The 21,429-nt window shown below is 40.0% G+C and overlaps 1 protein-coding gene across 2 annotated transcripts; it reads left to right on the forward strand.

The window, feature by feature from the left end:
• The first annotated feature begins 731 nt into the window (after positions 1-731).
• On the forward strand, positions 732-19,697 carry cfl2.S (cofilin 2 (non-muscle) S homeolog). Of its 2 annotated transcripts, none has more exons than XM_018232213.2 (4): positions 732-1,060; positions 10,213-10,520; positions 16,716-16,792; positions 19,201-19,697. In XM_018232213.2, the coding sequence occupies exons 1-4, from the start codon at positions 1,058-1,060 to the stop codon at positions 19,314-19,316; spliced, it is 504 nt and encodes a 167-aa protein (XP_018087702.1). In that variant the 5' UTR covers positions 732-1,057; the 3' UTR covers positions 19,317-19,697. The 2 variants fall into 2 exon arrangements, with proteins under 2 accessions (XP_018087702.1, XP_041430789.1); XM_041574855.1 differs by lacking the exon at positions 732-1,060 and adding an exon at positions 8,204-8,464 and having other exon boundaries at positions 19,201-19,612.
• The last annotated feature ends 1,732 nt before the right edge of the window (positions 19,698-21,429 follow it).

A 21,429-nucleotide genomic window follows, 5' to 3' on the forward strand; every position in this document is an offset into this window, starting at 1 on the left:
GCCGTATGTAAATTGACCTGAGCGCAAGATCACTAGCGAATTTTCATAAGGCAGAAATGAACGCTAGCGCATCTTTGCTATAAAACGTTTGCACTGCCGAAGTAACGCTAGCGAAAAGTCGCCAGTGTTCAGTGCCCGGGGCGCAACTTGGCATATTAGTGAATTGGTGTAGTCTGAGCGCATTTGCATCAGCAATGGGTGCGAAACGGATGATGGCGAAAATTCGCCAGTTAGTGAATCTGCCCCTATGTATATAGAAGTCCAGCAGAAGAGTGGCTACTGTAAGGCTACTGGAACAACAAGACTGGGCCTCACTGAGTGAAGGAGAAGTTTGCTTTGTGGTGGGAAGGGGAAGGCAGCGGAGAGGCCCATTTAAAGGGGAATCATTGAGCCGCTTGCCTATCCTTGTGCCAGTTCTTATTTCTAGTTATCACAAGGTTTATAATGTAACACTCCATCCCGGCTTAGTAGTGTCTCTTGCAGCAGACTCTGGCACAGGCAAAATCTTTTTTTTTTTTAATTTTTTTTTAATATAAAACGTGAGCATGTGTCTGGGCCCTGGCAGCAGAGCAGTTAATAAAGACTTGTGATTTTAAAGTATATTTTTTCTCGGTGTTTGTTTTTTCGTTGTAAACTAACGAATTTTTTTAAAACATTTTTTTGATGTTACTGGTCCTTTAAATGGCTTGTAGTGTTAGTGCAGCTGTCAGCTCTGAGAGTGTGTGGTATGAGCAAGTGCAAGGCATTTACTGACTGCCTGTTCTCCCAAAGTCTCTCCCCTCCTCTCTATCCAAACGCTCTTCCCCAGTCTTACTTCTTCTTGCTGCTGCATTCATCATCCTCCTCTTCCTCTGCCCCTCTCTCACAAGCCCACGTGTGTCTGTCCTGCCTCTGCCTGCGCTTCTTTCCCTCACTCCCCGAATCTTCCCTTTTCTGGACCGTTCTGTTTGCCACTTGTCAGTCCCAGTAGCCCCTCCTTATTGACTGGATCACTTGGCAAGCTTGGAAATCAAGGCAACCCCCCGGATATAACGCTCTCCTGACACAAGACAAAAGCATGGTAAGGAACCAGCCAATTTGCACTTATTCTTCTTTTTCTGATATAATCCTTGTGTCCCCGGGAATAATTTCTCTACAATTCTAGTCGGGGGGATGTAATAAAAGTCGCAAACAATTGGCACAAATAAGTAATATGCCATGTATTACTCTTCCTCAAACTGTCAGCACATTGCAAATTCTAATTGCCCACTTTGAAGGAGTCGTAATCTTTTGGAGCAAACGTAACGACTTTTTTACGTAAGAAGTTCACAGTAAAATTCGGTCACAAAACCGTTTCCGGAGTCGCAAAAGTTATATTAAATGCGCATAACTTTTTCGCATGGTCGAATATTTCTTCCATTACCGACTTTTATTGCGTTCCCCCACTTATGGGATGTTGTGATGTAATAATTCATCTTGCAGACTTCATGGTCCATGCAATTATATTCTTATTACAGACGGGCAGCTGGTATGTGATATAATGTATAAAGATTCTCTGCTGTACTTGCAACTGTATCTCCCGTAAAGCTGCCAGTGACGGGCAAAGCATGTGCTCATTTCTCACATAGTTAAGTTAGTGAGTAACTTTTGGGTTATGTATCTCGGCCCTGCTGGAACTTTCCAGAGAGTTTGCTTATATGGTATAAATTCTCTACTGTTATTATTATTATTATTATTATCTTCTCATATATGTTTTAGAAGTAAGGGGTAGGAGGCTTAAGGTTTGCCAAAAAAAATAAATGTCAAATCAATTTTTAACTCGAAATATTTACATTAAAGACGTCCAATCTTCAGCATTTTACCTGAAGACAGTCGAGGGGTTGTGGGAGTTGTAGTTTAACGGTAATCTCACCGTTTGATTTCTCCAGTTGCGTGGGCCCCTTATACTGTAGCTTTAAAATTCATGAATTTATGATTAAGCATTTTCTCATAATAAGACCAGAAAATAAATACATTTTAACCCGGCGCAAAACTTAAGCTTTCCTTATATAAAGCACCGAAGGGTGCCGGGGGTTTTGTGACACTCCCAGGACAGAACAAGTGGGGAGAAGAACAGAAGAACATAGTGAGGGAGGGTCCCCCCCGGCTGCATTATTTCAGAGGAGACCTTAAAAGGGCAAGAAATAAGGGATAATCCTGCTCTGTACTCTCCGAGCTGCTGCTCCTCATCTACATGCTATAGAATTCCCATGATTCATAGTGAGATGCTAATGAGAGTCATGTAGAAGGAATGTGAACTGAATAATCAGACTCCTGTGTTGTAATATATAAGGTCTGTGTTTTTTCCATGTGTTTAGCTTTCTCTCTCTGATACTGATTCAAGAACACTGAGCCTCATTTACAGCAGGAAATATTTGGGGCCCCGGTTTTCCCTAAAAACTGTCACTTTGACTGGAGTGTTGATGTATTATATCATTTTATTATGTTCATGGCACAAGCAAGAGTTTTGTATGTCAACGGTATAGGGCAGTGCACAGTGAATCTACACAAGGCTGCACTTTCATTACTCCTAATTGTAAGAAAATACTTGTTCACATTACATTAAAGGGATACTGTCATGGGAAAAAAAAATTTTTTCAAAATGAATCAGTTAATAGTGCTGCTCCAGCAGAATTCTGCACTGAAATCCATTTCTCAAAAGAGCAAACAGATTTTTTTTATATTCAATTTTGAAATCTGACATGGGGCTAGACATATTGTCAATTTCCCAGCTGCCTCAAGTCATGTGACTTGTGCTCTGATAAACTTCAATCACTCTTTACTGCTGTACTGCAAGTTGGAGTGATATCACCCCTCCCTTTCCCCCCCAGCAGCCAAACAGAACAATGGGAAGGTAACCAGATAGCAGCTCCATAACACAAGATAACAGCTGCCTGGTAGATCTAAGAACAACACTCAATAGTAAAATCCAGGTCTCACTGAGACACATTCAGTTACATTGAGAAGGAAAAACAGCAGCCTGCCAGAAAGCATTTCTCTCCTAAAGTGCAGGCACAAGTCACATGACTGGGGGCAGCTGGGAAATTGACAATATGTCTAGCCCCATGTCAGATTTCAAAATTGAATATAAAAAAATCTGTTTGCTCTTTTGAGAAATGGATTTCAGTGCAGAATTCTGCTGGAGCAGCACTATTAACTGATTCATTTTGAAAAATGTTTTTTTTCCCATGACAGTATCCCTTTAAAAATAAGTAACTAGGTCTATTGTATCTACTGTATCAACAGGCCTTCAAGATTTTCAGAGATGCCAAACTGAGATCTAGAAATGACAGTCTGGATTGGCCAAATGCCAAACTGAGATCTAGAAATGACAGTCTGGATTGGCCAATTCTTTGCATAAAGAATAAGATAATTAAAGGGATAATATGATCATATTGGTGTGTTTATAAGAATAATGCTGGGTGTCAACAAGTCAAGATGGAGCATTCTGATCCACTTGTACAGGCTATGGTTTGGGCAAGCAAATGAATCATATTCACCCATCCCTGGGCATGGCACCCAACATATAGCCTGGCCAATTAGTTTTTGACGTTTCAGAAGTGACTGCACATCTTGTAGATGCATCACATACATTTCAGTGGACTCTCATCCTTCCACTGCTGGGGCCTATTTGCTAATGGTGTTCCTTTTCCTAACAAGGTTTTCATCTCAGAGGATGATTCTTCAAACGTTTTTGGAGTGAGCTAGACAAGGTTCCATGGTCTGCTAATGTGAATTAGACACGAGACTAGGTGGCACCAGACTTGTTTTTTTGGCTTTGAGAACATTGGGATACAAAGGGATTGAATCTCCACTACTGAGTATTGTCCAACAAGCACTGTTGGTTGTCTCCCCATTAATAGCAGTGGAAAGTGATGCAATTTCCCTCGATCCACAGTTGATGCCTGAAATACATTATATTTCGGGATCCTGGTGATTTATAAGATTGGATGGGAACTGTGTATATGGGTCAGGGATCTCCAGTCTGCGTCACTTGTGTAACTGGACTCCAGCTGTCAGTCCAAGTCAGAGGTGTAATCCAGTAACATATGGTGCCCCAGTTGGTTTCCCAGCTCTTCAAACCTTCAGACCCCTGGTTACTTTTAATATGCATGGATTTCATTTGACTTCTAAGTTATATTTGCATCTAAATAATACATTGTAGCCGCTCTGTTCCCCCCAGTTTATTCAATGGCCCCTTTGCATTGGGCACAGATATTTTCTTGAAGAGCATTTATTTTTAAACATGTACTTGTGAATACTGTATGTATTAAGTGGCCTTAAGACTCGTGCATTCCTTCCATTGACTGCCTTGACATGTGTATGTGATGCCTCGCTGCTGTAAAGTGCAGAGGGAAGTGCTGCAGTACTATAGGGCTTTATTGTAGTTGAATTAATTCATTAGGGCTCTTACAGACGAGCGTTTTTACCTGCGTTCCGGTTTCACGCATTCAACCACAGGTCAGCGCAGGAGTAGACGCACTGAATTGTTTTCAATGGGGCTGTACTCACACAGACGCATGTAGGCGCTGAACGCAAGAAAAATGCAACATGCTGCGTCCCAACCTGCGTTCGGCGCTTACATGCGTCTGTGTGAGTACAGCCCCATTGAAAACAATTCAGTGCGTCTACTCCTGCGCTCCCCTGCGGCAGAACGTGTGAAAATGGAGCGCAGGTAAAAAAAGCTCGTCTGTAAGAGCCCTAATATATGAGGTTACAGTATATAAAGGAATCTATATATTGTTGCAGCCAGATGAAGTTTACCAGTAGAAACATGGTATTGGGTTGGACATACTATTACCACAGACGTGTTATATCTTTGGCAGACAATCCATGCATTTACTGTGGGCTTCACTAACATGTGAGCTCAGTATCTGGATTGCCTAAAGAAGAACAATTTCCCAGAGCCCTACAGCTGGAAGTAGGAATAGTAGACAAATAGAAACTATAGAAGGACAACATGGCGACAATATGGCGGCTTGCAGCATTTTAGGGAGATTCCAGGGACTGAGACTAATGGAATCAAGGTTATTTGCAAACTATGGACTTATTAACTGCAGTATCAGCCATGCAGCATATGTATTTTATAGGCTTGGTCAGGCAACACTTCTCAAAACGGTATCATTTTACTAGGACATATGAAACATGCCATGAGCAGGCTTATGATGACATATCTATAGTCTGATGTAATGTTAAGCTATTGAGTTTATTTTACATTTATCATGAATGTTAAGAATTGTCCTAAATGGATATCTAAATAGGTTTACATTTTAGTGGTAAAAATTAGCAACTGATCTGAATAAGTTACTTCTATCAGAGGTAATTGCCAACCCTCCAGTGGTTTGAATCCATTCTCATCTACGGCATAGGGCTCTTTTAATTGTTTAATTGCCGTTTAGTCTTCTTCTCTTTTACTGAAAAACATATATGTGGCCCCTGTGAAGCTGCAAATGATGTACATATGGTATATCTGCCCTGTAGTGTTGCCTGGGTCAGGAAAAACTCAACCCACAGCCAACTAACCTTAAAGGGATACTGTCATGGGGAAAAATTATTTTTTCCAAAATGAATCGGTTAATAGTGCTGCTCCAGCAGAATTCTGCACTGAAATCCATTTCTCAAAAGAGCAAACAGATTTTTTTTATATTCAATTTTGAAATCTGACATGGGGCTAGACATTTTGTCAATTTCCCAGCTGCCCCAAGTCATGTGACTTGTGCTCTGATAAACATCAATCACTCTTTACTGCTGTACTGCAAGGTGGAGTGATATCACCCACCTCCCTTTCCAAAAGAACAATGGGAAGGTAACCAGATAACAGCTCCCTAACACAAGATAACAGCTGCCTGGTAGATCTAAGAACAGCACTCAATAGTAAAATCCAGGTCCCACTGAGACACATTCAGTTACATTGAGAAGGAAAAACAGCAGCCTGCCAGAAAGCATTTCTCTCCTAAAGTGCAGGCACAAGTCACATGAAACTGACAATATGTCTAGCCCCATGTCAGATTTCAAAATTGAATATGAAAAAATCTGTTTGCTCTTTTGAGAAATGGATTTCAGTGCAGAATTCTGCTGGAGCAGCACTATTAACTGATTCATTTTAAAAAAAAAAAATTTTCCCATGACAGTATCCCTTTAAGCAAACCATTCAGAAAGAGCCAGCACTTTAGGAGAGAAATGCTTTCTGGCAGGCTGTTTCCTACTCAATGTCACTGAATGTGTCTCAGTGGGACCTGGATTTTACTATTGAGTGCTGTTCTTAGATCTACCAGGCAGCTGTTATCTGGTTACTTTCCCATTGTTCTGCTGGAGGGGGTGATATCACTCCAACTTGCAGTACAGCAGTAAAGAGTGATTGAAGTTTATCAGAGCACAAGTCACATGATTGGGGCAGCTGGGAAACTGACAATATATCTAGCCCCATGTCAGATTTCAAAATTAAATATAAAAAGATCTGTTTTTTTCTTTTGAGAAACTGATTTCAGTGCAGAATTCTGCTGGAGCAGCACTATTAACTGATGTGTTTTGGGGAAAAAAATGTTTCCCATGACACCTGAACCCAAACCTAACTAGCAAAATTTTGCCATTGGACCTTACAAGACATGTGCCTGTAATCGTGCCCTCAATGCTAATTCTGTGTGTGCCTCAGACTAAAAGACGGGGAATCTTCGGGAGTAGTGGAGGCACATACTTCCCCAGTCAGGCCCGCAACTTAACCCACAATGATTTGCCAAATTTCAACCCAAACCCACCCAACTGGCGGTCAACGCGTGGGTCATCGCAGGTTTTCGGGTCAACCCACACATCACTACTGCCCGATCTAAACCATCACACTTGCATGGAGCCACAGACCGAAATTATGACATTTAGTTCACAGACCAAACAATTGTTAAAGGAGAAGGAAAGGCTAAAAGTAAGTAAGCTTTATCAGAAAGGTCTATATAAATACACCAGTAAACTCTCAAAGTAGTGCTGCAAAAGAAACAGCACATTTCTTTCCTTCTATTGTGTACTCATGGGCTTCTGTATCAGACTTCCTGTTTTCAGCTTAAACCTCCAGGGCTAGGGCTTGAGCATGCTCAGTTTGCTCCTCTCTCCCTCCCTCCTCCCATCCCTGCTGTAATCTGAGCCCAGAGCTATGAGTGAGCCGGGAGAGACTGAGGCAGGAAGTGATGTCACACCAAGCTAATATAGCAGCTGCTATCCTAAACAAACAGAGACAGTGTCTAGAGCTGTTTACTCAGGTATGGTAAAGCATTCTGCAGAATAAATATAGTGTTATAGCTGCACTATTGTGACTAATCTGTTGGAGCTTTCCTTCTCCTTTAAACAGAACCATATAGGAGTCTTTTAAAGTAGACAGAATGCCAAAATTGACCAATAAGGACAATGGCAAATTATGTTCCCTGTCCATAAAAGTATCCATCTGAACAATGGTGTAGGGATGCTTTGTGCCGGCAATATTCTTGTCCTATGACTAATAGTGTCGATACGCCAGCTACAAGTGACAGTTAATCCAGCAAGATATAAAGCTGTTCTGAATAGCAAGTAAGTCATTCGCTGAAAGAATATCTTTGTACATAATTGTTTTGCAAAGTGTCAGGGAGCTGTTAGTTCATTGCTGGTCCATCAGTGCAATGAGTTTGTTGGACCATCAACATTCATAATAGATATACCAGCCTTTGTATTGCATTGTATGTGAGAATATGATCTAGTGGAGGTTATTTCTATCAGCCTTTGAGAAAGTGTGTAAAGCCATGAATAATGAACTATTGCAATACATTTATAATCTACAGTCTGGTCATTTCCCAATGGGACCAGACTGTAAATTATATCCTTATAAACGGCGCGTTCTGACGCCAGAACGCGCCGTTTATAAACTTAAAGGGACAGCACTCGCAGCTGCTGCCATCGCCTCTACCCGACCTTCCCACCACTATAGCTTTCGGCTCTGCATTTGCTTACCTCCCACAACGCGCTCCACCCCCTCCCTTCGGCTTCTCTTTCCTTCATAGCAGATCTCACTCCAGTAAAAAATCTGCAGCTGCCTCACTAGCGTTTCTCTTCTCCATTTTCACTCCCCCTCGCATCAACTATCTGAAGTCTCGCTCCCCCTCCCTCACCCTTCCAAAGTCTTGCTCCACCTCCCGTCCACTCTCTGAAGACTCGCTCCGCCTCCTTCCCTTGCCTTCACCCGTCTGTGATGTAGTGAAAGAAAATGTCACACAGTGCGGGAGCTAGCCTTCAGAGTGGATGGGAGGCGGAGCGAGACTTAGATAATGTAAGGGAGGGTGAGAGAGACTCCAGGTAGTGTATACGAAGGGGAGGAGACTTTGGTAATGCAGAGGGGGGGGGGGTGCAAAAATGGAGAGGAGTCCTGTGAAGAAAAAAAGGAAAGAACTACATCCCAGCTGTGACATGACCATAGCAAGAAGAAATAAAGGTACCCAGCTAAATATACTAAAGTATGGCATAATTTAAAAAGCAAAGAACTCGTCAGAAAGTACAAACTGAACCCAGAAATTGTAGATTATAATGAATAATGTACCCCCCACTGAAAATTTATAAAGATATTAATAGTCACCTCGGAGTTATGTGACCTGTATAAAAGCACTCGGCCTGCGGCCTCGTGCTTTTATATGGTCACATAACTCCTCGGTAACATAATATCTTTATAAATTACAGTAGGGGGTACATTATCCACTATATAATACACAAAAGCCGTAAATAATATCCTTATAAACGGTGAGTTCTGATGTCATCAGTTATAAACGGTGAGTTCTGATGTCATCAGTTATAAACGGTGAGTTCTGATGTCATTTCTGTCACATGACTCACTGAAACGTGTGTATTCTTATAAATAAAGTACCCCCAGTTGCAAAATATAAGGATATTAGAAGTTACCTCGGAGTTCCATGACCTGTATAAAAACACTCGGCCTTTGGCCTCGTACTTTTATATGGTCATGAGACTCCTCGATGACTTATAATATGCTTATAATTTACAAGAGGGGGTGCTTTATTCACTATATAATGAAGAAAAATAAGAATGTTTTGAGCTCAAGACCTTTCTGAGATGCAACATTTTTTAGGCTGCTTTTGAAATGATACATGAAATATAATCAGTGTCGGACTGGCCCGATGGGCCCTGACCCTCGTGGGCCCCCGCCGGGCCAGAACCCTTCTCCAGATATTTGGAATTTTGATATTTGGACAGCAGTCCCAGTGGGCCCCGGGCCCCCCAGTCCGACCCTGAATATAATCACCCTGCTACAGTGTTCTAATAGCAAATTATTACTTTAAATTATATTATTACTACCCACAAATATTTTATCCTGATTGATATTCAGACCTGTCCCACCTTGGGAACTCAGTCCCATAAACTGGGAGCCTCTGATGTCATAACACAAAGGGACATTGTGAGAGGCTGCAGCTTAGGTTGAACTTAAACTGTACGCTGAGCCTGTAACACAGGGGAGCCCAAAAGCTAGATCGGGATCTACCAGTAGACCTTTAGCTGGTGATCAGTAGATCTCAAGACACTGTCAACAAACAAATATTTTCCATGGAACAGAATGCTCACAAGGATTTTATGGATGTAGATCATAATAGGACAACATCAATAAAAGAAGACCTCACATTAGTAAAGTTTGGGCACTCCTGGTGTAACACCTTCATAGAAGCAAGTGGGAAATGTATATGAACGATTCTGTATTGAAGAGTATGGCTCATTCACCACCCGCTTAGACCTCCAACTAGGGTTCCCAAACCCCGAATCCTTTGTGAAAGATTAGGCCAAAAACCAAACCCAAATTTGCTTATGCAAATTAATAAATCGAGGTGGGAAAAGAACCATGCGTAGGGCACATAGTTAAAAACTTCCTTGTTTGTGTGATGAAAAGTCCCATGATTTTTTGGATTCGGATTCTGTTTTGCTGGACACTTGGATTCGTCCGAATCCTGCTGAATCCCAAACTGAATCCTGAATTTGGTCAATCCCTACCTCCAACACATGCCCTACCTCTTTGCTCTTTCAGGCTTCAGTTTTATAAATGGGTCAGTACTGATGGTTACTCTGATATATATACAGTATATATAGTGATATATTGCATATTTAGACTTTTCCTGTAAACGGCAATATGCTTTTTTGCAACCTGTCTGTGACATTATTTCTTCTTCTCACCGTTGACAGGCTTCTGGTGTAACTGTAAATGATGCGGTCATAAAGGTATTCAATGAAATGAAGGTGAGGAAGTCTTCCACACCAGAGGAGATCAAGAAGAGGAAGAAAGCGGTGCTGTTTTGTCTCAGCCCCAATAAGAAGGAAATCGTAGTGGAAGACACTAAGCAGATATTGGTTGGTGACATTGGTGAGGCAGTTGAAGACCCCTACAGGACCTTTGTCAACCTTCTACCACTCGATGACTGTCGGTATGGACTGTATGATGCAACGTATGAGACCAAAGAATCCAAGAAGGAGGACCTTGTCTTCATATTCTGGTATATTTTTTAAATGGGTTGCGGTGAATAAGAATTATGGCATTGTCCAACACTCAAATCTTTTTTTTTTTTATGTGGGGTTTTCATCTTTACAGTGATGGGTAAGGTCTCTCTTTTATTCAGATTGTGACTTCAGAGTGTCAGAAGATCCAAGTCCTAATGGGCCCTGGTCAATGACGATTCCCATTAGCCATTATTATCAACAAAGGATTATGTAATACTTATAAATCTACTACCTACATCTAAATGTTGTGAGAGTGGACCCTTAGGGGCCCATTTACTTATCTCGAGTGAAGGAATAGAAGAAAAAATACTTTTGAATGGTCGAATATGACTATTTCAACCATCAAATTTGCTACTTCGACCTTCGACTACTACTACGACTTTGAATCGAACGATTCAAACTAAAAATCGTTCGACTATTCGATAGTCGAAGTACTGTCTCTTTAAAAAATTCTTCAACCCCCTAGTTCGCCACCTAAAACCTACAGAGGCCACTGTTAGCCTATGGGGAAGGTCCCCATAGGCTTCCTAACAATTTTGTGATTGAAGGAATATCCTTCGATCGATGGATTAAAATCCTTCGAATGTTCGATTCAAAGGATTTAATTGTTCGATCAAACGATTATTCCTTTGATCGTTCGATCATAGGAATAGCGCTAAATCCTTCGACTTCGATATTCGAAGTTGAAGGATTTCAATTCGGCAGTCAAATATCGAAGGTTAATTAACCCTCGATATTCGACCCTAGGTAAATCTGCCCCTTGGTGTTAGAAACTTTGGTGAGCCCTATGAGTCCCAGTCCAAAACTGCTTTTATTTTATGAATATAAGTTTTTTAAAGGTTATTTTCTGTACTTTTTCAATTTGGCATATACTGTAGTACAGGCATTTTGGTCAAGTTATACCAATATAACTTTCATGAATAAGGTGTAAAATTCACAATGGAAGAAACCACAATTTATTCTAACATTTCATTTGCAAAAATGTTTCCTGCTAGATAGCGCCAGTCTTAGGGGGTTATTTATCAAAGTCTGAATTTATTTCAATATTTTCTGAAAAAACTCAGACCATATCTGCACGGGTTTATTCGGCTTATTCATTAATACGATTTCCCGAAAAAATTTTAGCATCAAAAATACGAATTTTACAAATTTTCACCTGAAGACTGAGATTTTTTTTTGGAGTTTTGAAAACCCGAAAACTTCTGAATATTGCACAAAACCCAGCGCAGATCAATATATCTTCGGGTCTTCTCCCTTTGATTTATATGCAACCTTGGCAGGTCTGTGATGCCGGATTTACGGATTCTGACTTTTTCCATCCTCGGGGTATAATAAATTCCGAAAAATTCATGATTATGGTGGGCATTTTATTAACATTATTAAAGGGATCCTGTCATGGGAAAACATGTTTTTTTCAAAACACATCAGTTAATAGTGCTGCTCCAGCAGAATTCTGCACTGAAATCCATTTCTCAAAAGAGCAAACAGATTTTTTTTATATTCAATTTTGAAATCTGACATGGGGCTAGACATTTTGTCAATTTCCCAGCTGCCCCCAGTCATGTGACTTGTGCCTGCACTTTAGGAGAGAAATGCTTTCTGGCAGGCTGCTGTTTTTCCTTCTCAATGTAACTAAATGTGTCTCAGTGGGACCTGGATTTTACTATTGAGTGTTGTTCTTAGATCTACCAGGCAGCTGTTATCTTGTGTTAGGGAGCTGTTATCTGGTTACCTTCCCATTGTTCTTTTGTTTGGCTGCTGGGGGGGGGAAAGGGAGGGGTGATATCACTCCAATTTGCAGTACAGCAGTAAAGAGTGAAGTTTATCAGAGCACAAGTCACATGACTTGGGGCAGCTGGGAAATTGACAATATGTCTATCCCCATGTCAGATTTCAAAATTTAATTTCTCTTTTGAGAAATGGATTTCAGCGCAGAATTCTGCTGGAGCAGCACTATTAACTGATTCATTTTGAAAAAAGAATTTTTTCCCATGACAGTATCCCTTTAACATGTATTTATATAGCACCAACATATTTGGTAGCGCTGTAATAATGTTTGGCAACCTGCAGGACATGCCATTTAGTTCCATGAAGAGTCAGCTGCTTCATTGCCATTACCGTAGCTTTGTTCCCTACGTTTATTGTTTGTTTATAAGGATTTGCTTATTTGATGTACCACTGAAAGCTCATCGTCTCACAGAATATCCTGAGATGAATAACAAAGTTATCTTCTTGATTGATGACATTGTATAGTATAATAATAATACCATAATGGACAATTTTTATGCGAGTCTCATCCTGATTCAAGCGATTTTCAGGCAAGAATCATATGAGAATAATCAGTGCTGGTTTTCTGGGGGACAGTTTTGGGGGTTATGTAAAGGTATGGGTTTATCCAGAAACCCTATTATCCAGAAAGCTCCGAATTACAGGAAGGCCATTTCCTATAGACTCCATTGTGCGCAAACAATTCTGATTTTTAAAATAATTTCCTTTTTCTCGACATAGACAGGCCTACCCAATAGATATGTGGCCAAAAATCAGCCAGATGTCGATCAGGCAACTTGATTTTTCTGTTGGATTGAGGATCACATTGGCTCATTGATACAGTCCTTGCTCCTAGGGCCAAACAATCTCGTTGCCATGATATAACCTTCTCTAGGTGACCCTGTCGGGAGAAAATATTCAATTCTTTGGCAACCTCGTCAAATGAGCAAATCTTACAGTGTATGGCCCCCTTAATAACAGAACCTAAAACACTACCTTGTAACTAAGCAACATGAATCCATATTGGACTTATTTAATGTTTACATGTTTTTTTAGCAGACTATGCTGATCCAAAATTACAGCAAAAACTCCTTATCCTGAAAACCCCAGGTCCCAAGCAATGTAGATAATAGATCCTATACCTGTACTGACGGAGGGTAAAATGCCCCAAATTTCTTTGGTGGATGTACCATAGACCTAAAAGTCTATGAAAAGAAGTAAAAGTAAGTAAGAAGTAAAAAAAAAAATAAAAACCCCACTGTGACTGCACCAAGTCCCTCAGATAAAAAATAGAGGCTTCGTGGACTGCAAATAATGTGATATTGCAAAAGAGAAGACAAAAAATGTAAGTGAAAAGGAACCACTTGAGAACCCCTCAGGGAAAGGTGGAGATTAATAAATGGATAGAGCTAGTGCCATTGAAAATATTAAAGGAAAATTTAACCTCTGGGGAAAAAAAACCCTGTACCCCCACCCCAGGTAGACCTCCGCCCCCCCAGGGTAGCTACCCTCCAGGAGAAATGCCCCACACTCCATACTTACCCCTCTCGCAGATTCTTCCAGCGGATTTCGACGCATCCATCTTCCGGCTCCTCTGTAATCTGACTGCGAGTTTTTCAATTTCCGTGTCATTCCGCGCAAACTGCTCCAACTGTGCCTCCTCTAAGGGAGGTTATTTATCAAAGTCCCAATTTATCTCAATATTTTCTGAAACAAACTCCGACCAAATCCGCGTGGGTTTTTTCTCCTTATTTATTAATACACTTTTCTGAAATTTTGGTTTGAGGGAAAAAACCCAAGATATAGTTATCGAATTGTACAAATTTTTCAGCTTTTCCACCCAAAAACTTTTTTTTTTTTAGATTTTTGCCAGAAAACCACGAAATTTTCCGATTATTGCACGAAACCCAGCGCAGATCAATATATCTTCAGGACTTCTCCCATGGACTTATATGCAACCTTGGCAGGTCTGAGATGCCGAATTTTCGTATTCAGACTTGTTCTATCCTCGGGGTTTAATAAAAAATTTGGACTTCATACTAAAAAAACACGAATTTTCAGGTTTTTGGCATTCGGAGGATAGTAAATAACCCACCAAATAGTTATAGTAGCAGGGTCGCTTTAATAAGCGGGCAAAGGGGCATCTGCCCAGGGCCCACTTTTTTGGGGGCCCACTGCTGAAACATAAATATAAGCAGATAGAGAAGTGCCGGTGGAGTCCAGAGGGAGCCAATGTATCAGGTTGCCGCATAACACCAAGCTCCGCGCTGGCCCTGCACATACACGTCATGAGCCAAGAGTCATCCAGAATCCGGATCCGCTATCCGACCACACCGAGTCTGACACACACAGTGAGTGACCCTCTTCCACATTCGCCCCAGGTCCCAATTAGCTGAGCCGGCTCCCTCACACACACCTTCTCTAACCTCCTCCTGGTCTTTCTTTCATCTTTCTCTCAAAAAATCTCTGTCTATTGCTTTCTTCCTTTCTATCTGGCTTAGTTTGAAGGCAATGTCCCCTGTTAGAAAATGTTGATTCCCAAAGCTTACTGGCACTTCTTACAGCGCCCACTCATTTTGGGGCGCACTGTCAGTGACTGCATAAATATTTAGAATTTGTTTTTTTTGGTTTGCCACCCTGTGGTCCTTCTGACCTGGCCCATTGTCACTAAACTAAATTCTGGAGGTATTTATATATGAAATAATCTCTGTGCCATCCTGATATTCCTGCTATGGGTTCTGGGGTTTTTATACAAGGAACTGCCACTGTACCATCTTGCTATGAGTAATAAATAATTGTTTATTCATTGATATAGCCCAACAGGTTATGCACCACTTTACTCTAATTTAGAGTCCTGCGCAGGTCTGTTTTTTGGAACCTGTACCCGACTTGTACCCACAACAGGCAATCCGCAAACCGAACCCGCATTCTTTCTCGCTACCCGACCCGCAAGTACCTTATCCGCAATCCGTACCCGCGACCCGCTGACCATCAAGAATCAGGAGGTGCTGTCATTGTAAACCGGGAATCCCTGAGATTTTCCATGATATTGAAGTGGGGGGACTCCAGAATAAATTAAAGGGATACTGTCATGGGAAAAATTTTTTTTTTTCAAAATGAATCAGTTAATCGTGCTGCTCCAGCAGAATTCTGCACTGAAATCCATTTCTCAAAAGAGCAAACAGATTTTTTTATATTCAATTTTGAAATCTGACATGGGGCTAGACATTTTGTCAATTTCCCAGCTTCCCCTGGTCATGTGACTTGTGCCTGCACTTTAGGAGAGAAATGCTTTCTGGCAGGCTGCTGTTTTTCCTTCTCAATGTAACTGAATGTGTCTCTGTGGGACCTGGATTTTACTATTGAGTGTTGTTCTTAGATCTACCAGGCAGCTGTTATCTTGTGTTAGGGAGCTGCTATCTGGTTACCTTCCCATTGTTCTTTTGTTTGGCTGCTGGGGGGGAAAAGGGAGGGGGATGATATCAGTCCAACTTGCAGTACAGCAGTAAAGAGTGATTGAAGTTTATCAGAGCACAAGTCACATGACTTGGGGCAGCTGGGAAATTGACAAAATGTCTAGCCCCATGTCAGATTTCAAAATTGAATATAAAAAAATCAGTTTGCTCTTTTGAGAAATGGATTTCAGTGCAGAATTCTGCTGGAGCAGCAATGTTAACTGATTCAATTTGGAAAAATTTTTTTTCCCATGACAGTATCCCTTTAAATACCTTTTCTCATTACTGGACACACCTGCCTATGAAGCTCAAGGCTTAACGAGCTAATCCAACCAATTTGGTGTTGCCAGTAATCAGTATTGAACAGTTACATGCATTCAAATTAACAGAATTACAAGGGTACCCACATTTTTGCACAGCCAGTTTTTCACATTTGATTTAATTTTATACTACTGAATACTGCTTCACTAAAAATCTTTGTTCAGAAAATACCCCAGTACTCATTCAACATGGAGAAAACATACTGTACAGACGGTGTCCCAGATTGAAGTCAACAGAAGACTTCAATCGGCAGATGTGTCTGTGCTCTGTAAGGCTACAAATGTATTGTTATTGCTACTTTTTATTACTCATATTTTTATTCAGGCCTCTCCTATTCATATTCCAGTCCCTTATTTGAATCAATGTATGGTTGCTAGGGGAATTCAAACCCTAGTAACCAGATTGCTGAAATTGCAAACTGGGGAACTGCTAAATAAAAAGCTAAATAACAAAAAAAAAACGAAAAATGAAAACCAATTGCAAATTGTCTCAGAATATCACCCCCTACAATACATCATACGAAATGTTAATTATATGGTGAACAACAACTTTAATGGAAATTGTCAACGACCATTGTGTTTATATGATCTTCCCTGTATATTTAGGCTTGTTTATATTGTAAAAGGTTACTAATGTGTTATTTCTTAGGGCGCCAGATAATGCACCTCTAAAAAGCAAGATGATATATGCCAGTTCCAAAGACGCAATTAAGAAGAAATTTACAGGTTTGTATACAGTTGTACACAGTATAAAAGGTGCCCAATTAATAGGACTTACCTTATTACCCCTTGAAGTTTAAGTACTACACCTGGGCAGTATTTTCTGGCATATTGTTACACTGTACAGAGACATTTCAATATAGTTCCTGCATATCAATGTCATTTTCAAAATGAATCAGTTAATAGTGCTGTTCCAGCAGAATTCTGCCCTGAAATCCATTTCTCAAAAGAGCAAACAGAATTTTTTTATATTCAATTTTGAAATCTGACATGGGGCTAGACATATTGTCAATTTCCTAGCTGCCCCAAGTCATGTGACTTGTGCTCTGATTAACTTCAATCACTCTTTACTGCTGTACTGCAAGTTGGAGTGATATCACCCCCTCCCTTCCCCCCCCCCCAGCAGCCAAACAAAAGAACAATGGGAAGGTAACCAGATAGCAACTCCCTAACACAAGATAACAGCTGCCTGGTAGATCTAAGAACAACACTCAATAGTAAAATCCAGGTCCCACTGAGACACATTCAGTTACATTGAGTAGGAGAAACAGCAGCCTGCCAGAAAGCATTTCTCTCCTAAAGTGCAGGCACAAGTCACATGACCAGGGGCAGCTGGGAAACTGACAATATGTCTAGCCCCATGTCAGATTTCCAAACTGAATATAAAAAAATCTGTTTGCTCTTTTGAGAAATAGATTTCAGTGCAGAATTCTGCTGGAGTAGCACTATTAACTGATGCGTTTTGAAAAAAACATGTTTTCCGATGACAGGATCGCTTTAGGTTTTGTTATCCAATTGAGTAGCATGCAGTCACAAATCACTTTGTCTCAATCAAATTCTTTGTATTGCAACAAAAAACATGAGTGTAGGGCCCACTGGAAACCACACCAGGTCAGACCAAAAGTTAAAAAAAAATGGAAAATACTTTATTGAACAAACAACTCAAGCCTTATGCATTTCATGTCCATCTGACACTTACGTGTTTCATATCATGATTTATTAAGGGTTGAATTGAAAATTCAAATTTTCGCTTTTTTATGGTCAAAACTCTCGAATTCCAATTGTGAATTATACAAACTCGATTCGAGTTTTAATTCGAAATTCCAGATTTATCAAACTCTGGCGCTTTAGGAACTCGAATTAGACTATTATAATTTAAAACCTGCCAAGTTGATGTACAAGTAAATGGGAGACATCCAGGGACCAATTTTGACATGTTAGTAGCCTTCCTGACATTCGCGTTTTTTTCTGAGAAAAAACTCGAATCAAGTTTCCAATTCAAGTAGTTAAAATTCTACCGAGTTTTATATATTCTATTATTTTTTTTATAAATATCCCACCAGTCAAATTTCGAGTAAGTTTGATTTTAATAGAGTTTTAAAAAACTCACATGAATTCAAAATTGGACCTTTAATAAATGTGCCTCCCCATCATAGGCTCCTATGGGAGGCTATAGGAGCTATGATTATGGGGGTTATTTATTAAGGTCCGAATTTATATCTCAGTATTTCTAATATCAAACTTCGAGCAACTCTGAATTCCCGAATGGACCTTATTTATGAAGAAAAAAGCCTGAAAAAATAGGGACAGGCAAACTTAGGAGCTTTCCCCCGAAAACTCAGAATTGTTCAGAGTTTTCCGCAAAAACTAAAAAAATTTCTGAGTTTTCGGAGTTTTTTTGCACAGAAACCATGAAATCATCGGATATCAGTACGGACATCAGCGCAGACACTGGAACCTTCCCGTTGACTTATACAGGACCTTGAGAGCTTTTAGATGCCGGGGTTTCGGAGTTTTTAGACCATCGAACTTTAATAAATCTCTTTTTTTTTGCTCTGAAAACGACAAATTATTCAAGTTCGGATATTCAGAGCTTGATAAATAACCCTCTAAGTGTCAGATGGACATGAAACGCGTAAGGCTTGAGATGATTATCCAATAAAGTATTTTCCATTTTTTTTAACATTTGGTTGGACCTGTTGTGGTTTCCATTGTGCCCGACACTCTTCTTTTTTGTTGCTATACGGTCTAAATCCGCTCCCTTGAGCTGAGAGCCTGGGGCTGGAGCACCTGGGCCATCCCTCTACCTGGTGAGTCTTTATGAGCAGCTGTATTTATACTAGAAATATTTCTTGGATGACTCAATCATTGATTGACCTCAAAACCCCTTTAGCCTTTATACCTTGTATTTAGTCTTTGGAAGGGCCATTTAGAGCAATCTTATGAGCCTAGCATGTCCTCCTAGCTCATTGACTGGTCTTAAGCTTATTTAAACTAAATTAAAAAGTACATACAATAATATTATATTTATAACACTTTTCTAAGATCTGCCTCACCATGAAATTCTGGTCAGTATAAGATCAAGCCATTGAGATGTGTTTTATTATAACACTGTTTCTTTTCATTCAATACAGGCATCAAGCATGAATGGCAAGTGAATGGATTGGATGATATTAAGGACCGCTGTACCCTGGCAGATAAACTGGGGGGAAATGTAGTGGTTTCTCTTGAAGGAGTTCCACTGAAATGAATAATTCCCATCCTACCCTGCAGAAGCGAACCCAGTCGAAGCTTTTGTTCTGACCATAGGCAAAGTTTTAGGTGTTTTATTTATTGAATTTATTGAATTTCCTCATTTTCAGTCCCCCCTAAAAAGGTAACAGCTCATGAAAATAGGATGTTACCATGTAAACTTAAAGGCATAGAGCATCATTTACTTGGTAACGGCAGGGTTGCTTTAAATTAGGGATGCACAGATTCCAGGATTTGGATCGGCCATTTTCAGCAGGATTTGGATTCGGCCAAATCCTTCTGCCCGGCCGAAGCAAATCCGAATCCTAACTGGCATATGAGGGAAATCATGTGACTTTTTGTCACAAAACAAGGAAAAATGTTTTCCCCTTCCCACCCCTAATTTGCATATGCAAATTCAGATTTGGTTCGGTATGCGGGCGAATCTTTCGAGAAGGATTCGGGGTCTGACCAAATCCAAAATAGTGGATTCGGTGCATCCCTACTTTAAGGGGCAGATTTATCAAGGGTCGAAGTACAAAAAACTTCGAAATTCGACCACCGAATTTTTTCAGCAAATTTGGCAATCCTGCGGTCGAACGATTCGAACGATTTTAGCGTACAATCGAACGATTTTTATTCAAAGACTTAGAAAAATGTTGTAGAAGGTCCCCATAGGCTAACATAGCACTTCGGCAGGTTTAATTTGGCAAAGTATTGAAGTCGAAGTTTTTTTAAAGAGACAGTATTTCAATTATCGAATGGTCGAATATCATTTATTCGATTATCGAATGGCCGAACGATTTTTACTTCAAATCAAATTAAATTTGAAGTCGTAGTATCCTATTCGATGGTCAAAGTATCCAAAAAATTACTTCGAATTTCGAATTTTTTTACTTCGCAAATTCCCTCAAATTCACTTCGACCCTTAGTAAATCTGCCCCATAATGATAGAGAGGCAGCTCCTGTTGTTAAACCCTGATAAAGAGCCCAAACCACAACCAAGTCTAACCATTTCTATAATAATTATAAAAGCTGCAATACAGAATCGTGCATTTTTGTGACCCAAAAACATTAAGCTGGGTTCGGCAGCCCAAGGGACGGTGGGCACGGGTATCATGGTCACCATTTCCCAATGTCATCAGGATATAATTTTCAGTGACACATGCAATATAAATGACTGCAGCTCAGCAGCTGTAAAAGGTTTTATTGCATCTGAAGCAACGTGATACCCCAAAGCTTACAATAGTACTGCAGTTGCTGGGAAGCCTTCAGAATGGGCAGAAAAAGCTGCTAAATCTTCCAGCTGTTGTAGGACATTTCTCAATAGTTGACTCAATAAACGATGCCATAACTTCACATGAACCAAGACATTTATTACCGATTCTGTGCTAATAAACCAATTATAAAAACCTTATTTTTTTAGCGCCACCAAAAAGTTGCAATAAAATTGCTGTTCCGGCTATTAACTTTACTTGTCACAGTTTTACTTGATGATGGGCCAAGGACATTTCTCAAACATTTCTGGGAATATTTTCCGCTAACAGAAACATTTACTAAACCAAAAAACAGTTTTTATTGTTATTATTATTAATATTTGATGACGCCAGAAACAATGTTTTGTGGAATTTTGGACAATTCGTGTGCAACGTTTGCACCAGGTCTAGATTCCAACCAGTCAGCACGTAACTAATTCTGGACAACTGTTCCAAAACAAACATCTGTTTGGTTGCAGATTTTGCACATTTTAGAGCTTGACCCCATTCAAAATGGACTGGAATTTAGTGTCATCTTAATATTTATGCTTAAAATTATGTTATAATTCAAGCAGCACTGTTTAATATATAGTGAATAAAGTACCCCTTCTTGTAAAATATAAGGATATTATAAGTTACCGAGGAGTTTCATGACCATATTAAAACATGAGGCCGAAGGCTATTTTTATACAGGTCATTGAACTCCGAGGTAATTTCTAATATCCTCATATTTTACAACTGGGGGTACTTTATTTATTATAATACACAAGTTTCAGTGAGTCATGTGACAGAAATGACATCAGAACTCACCGTTTATAACTGATGACATCAGAACTCACCGTTTATAAGGATATAATTTACAAGATATGTATGGCT

Source organism: Xenopus laevis, chromosome 8S, assembly GCF_017654675.1.
Source record: "Xenopus laevis strain J_2021 chromosome 8S, Xenopus_laevis_v10.1, whole genome shotgun sequence".
NCBI classification, from domain to species: Eukaryota; Metazoa; Chordata; class Amphibia; order Anura; family Pipidae; genus Xenopus; species Xenopus laevis.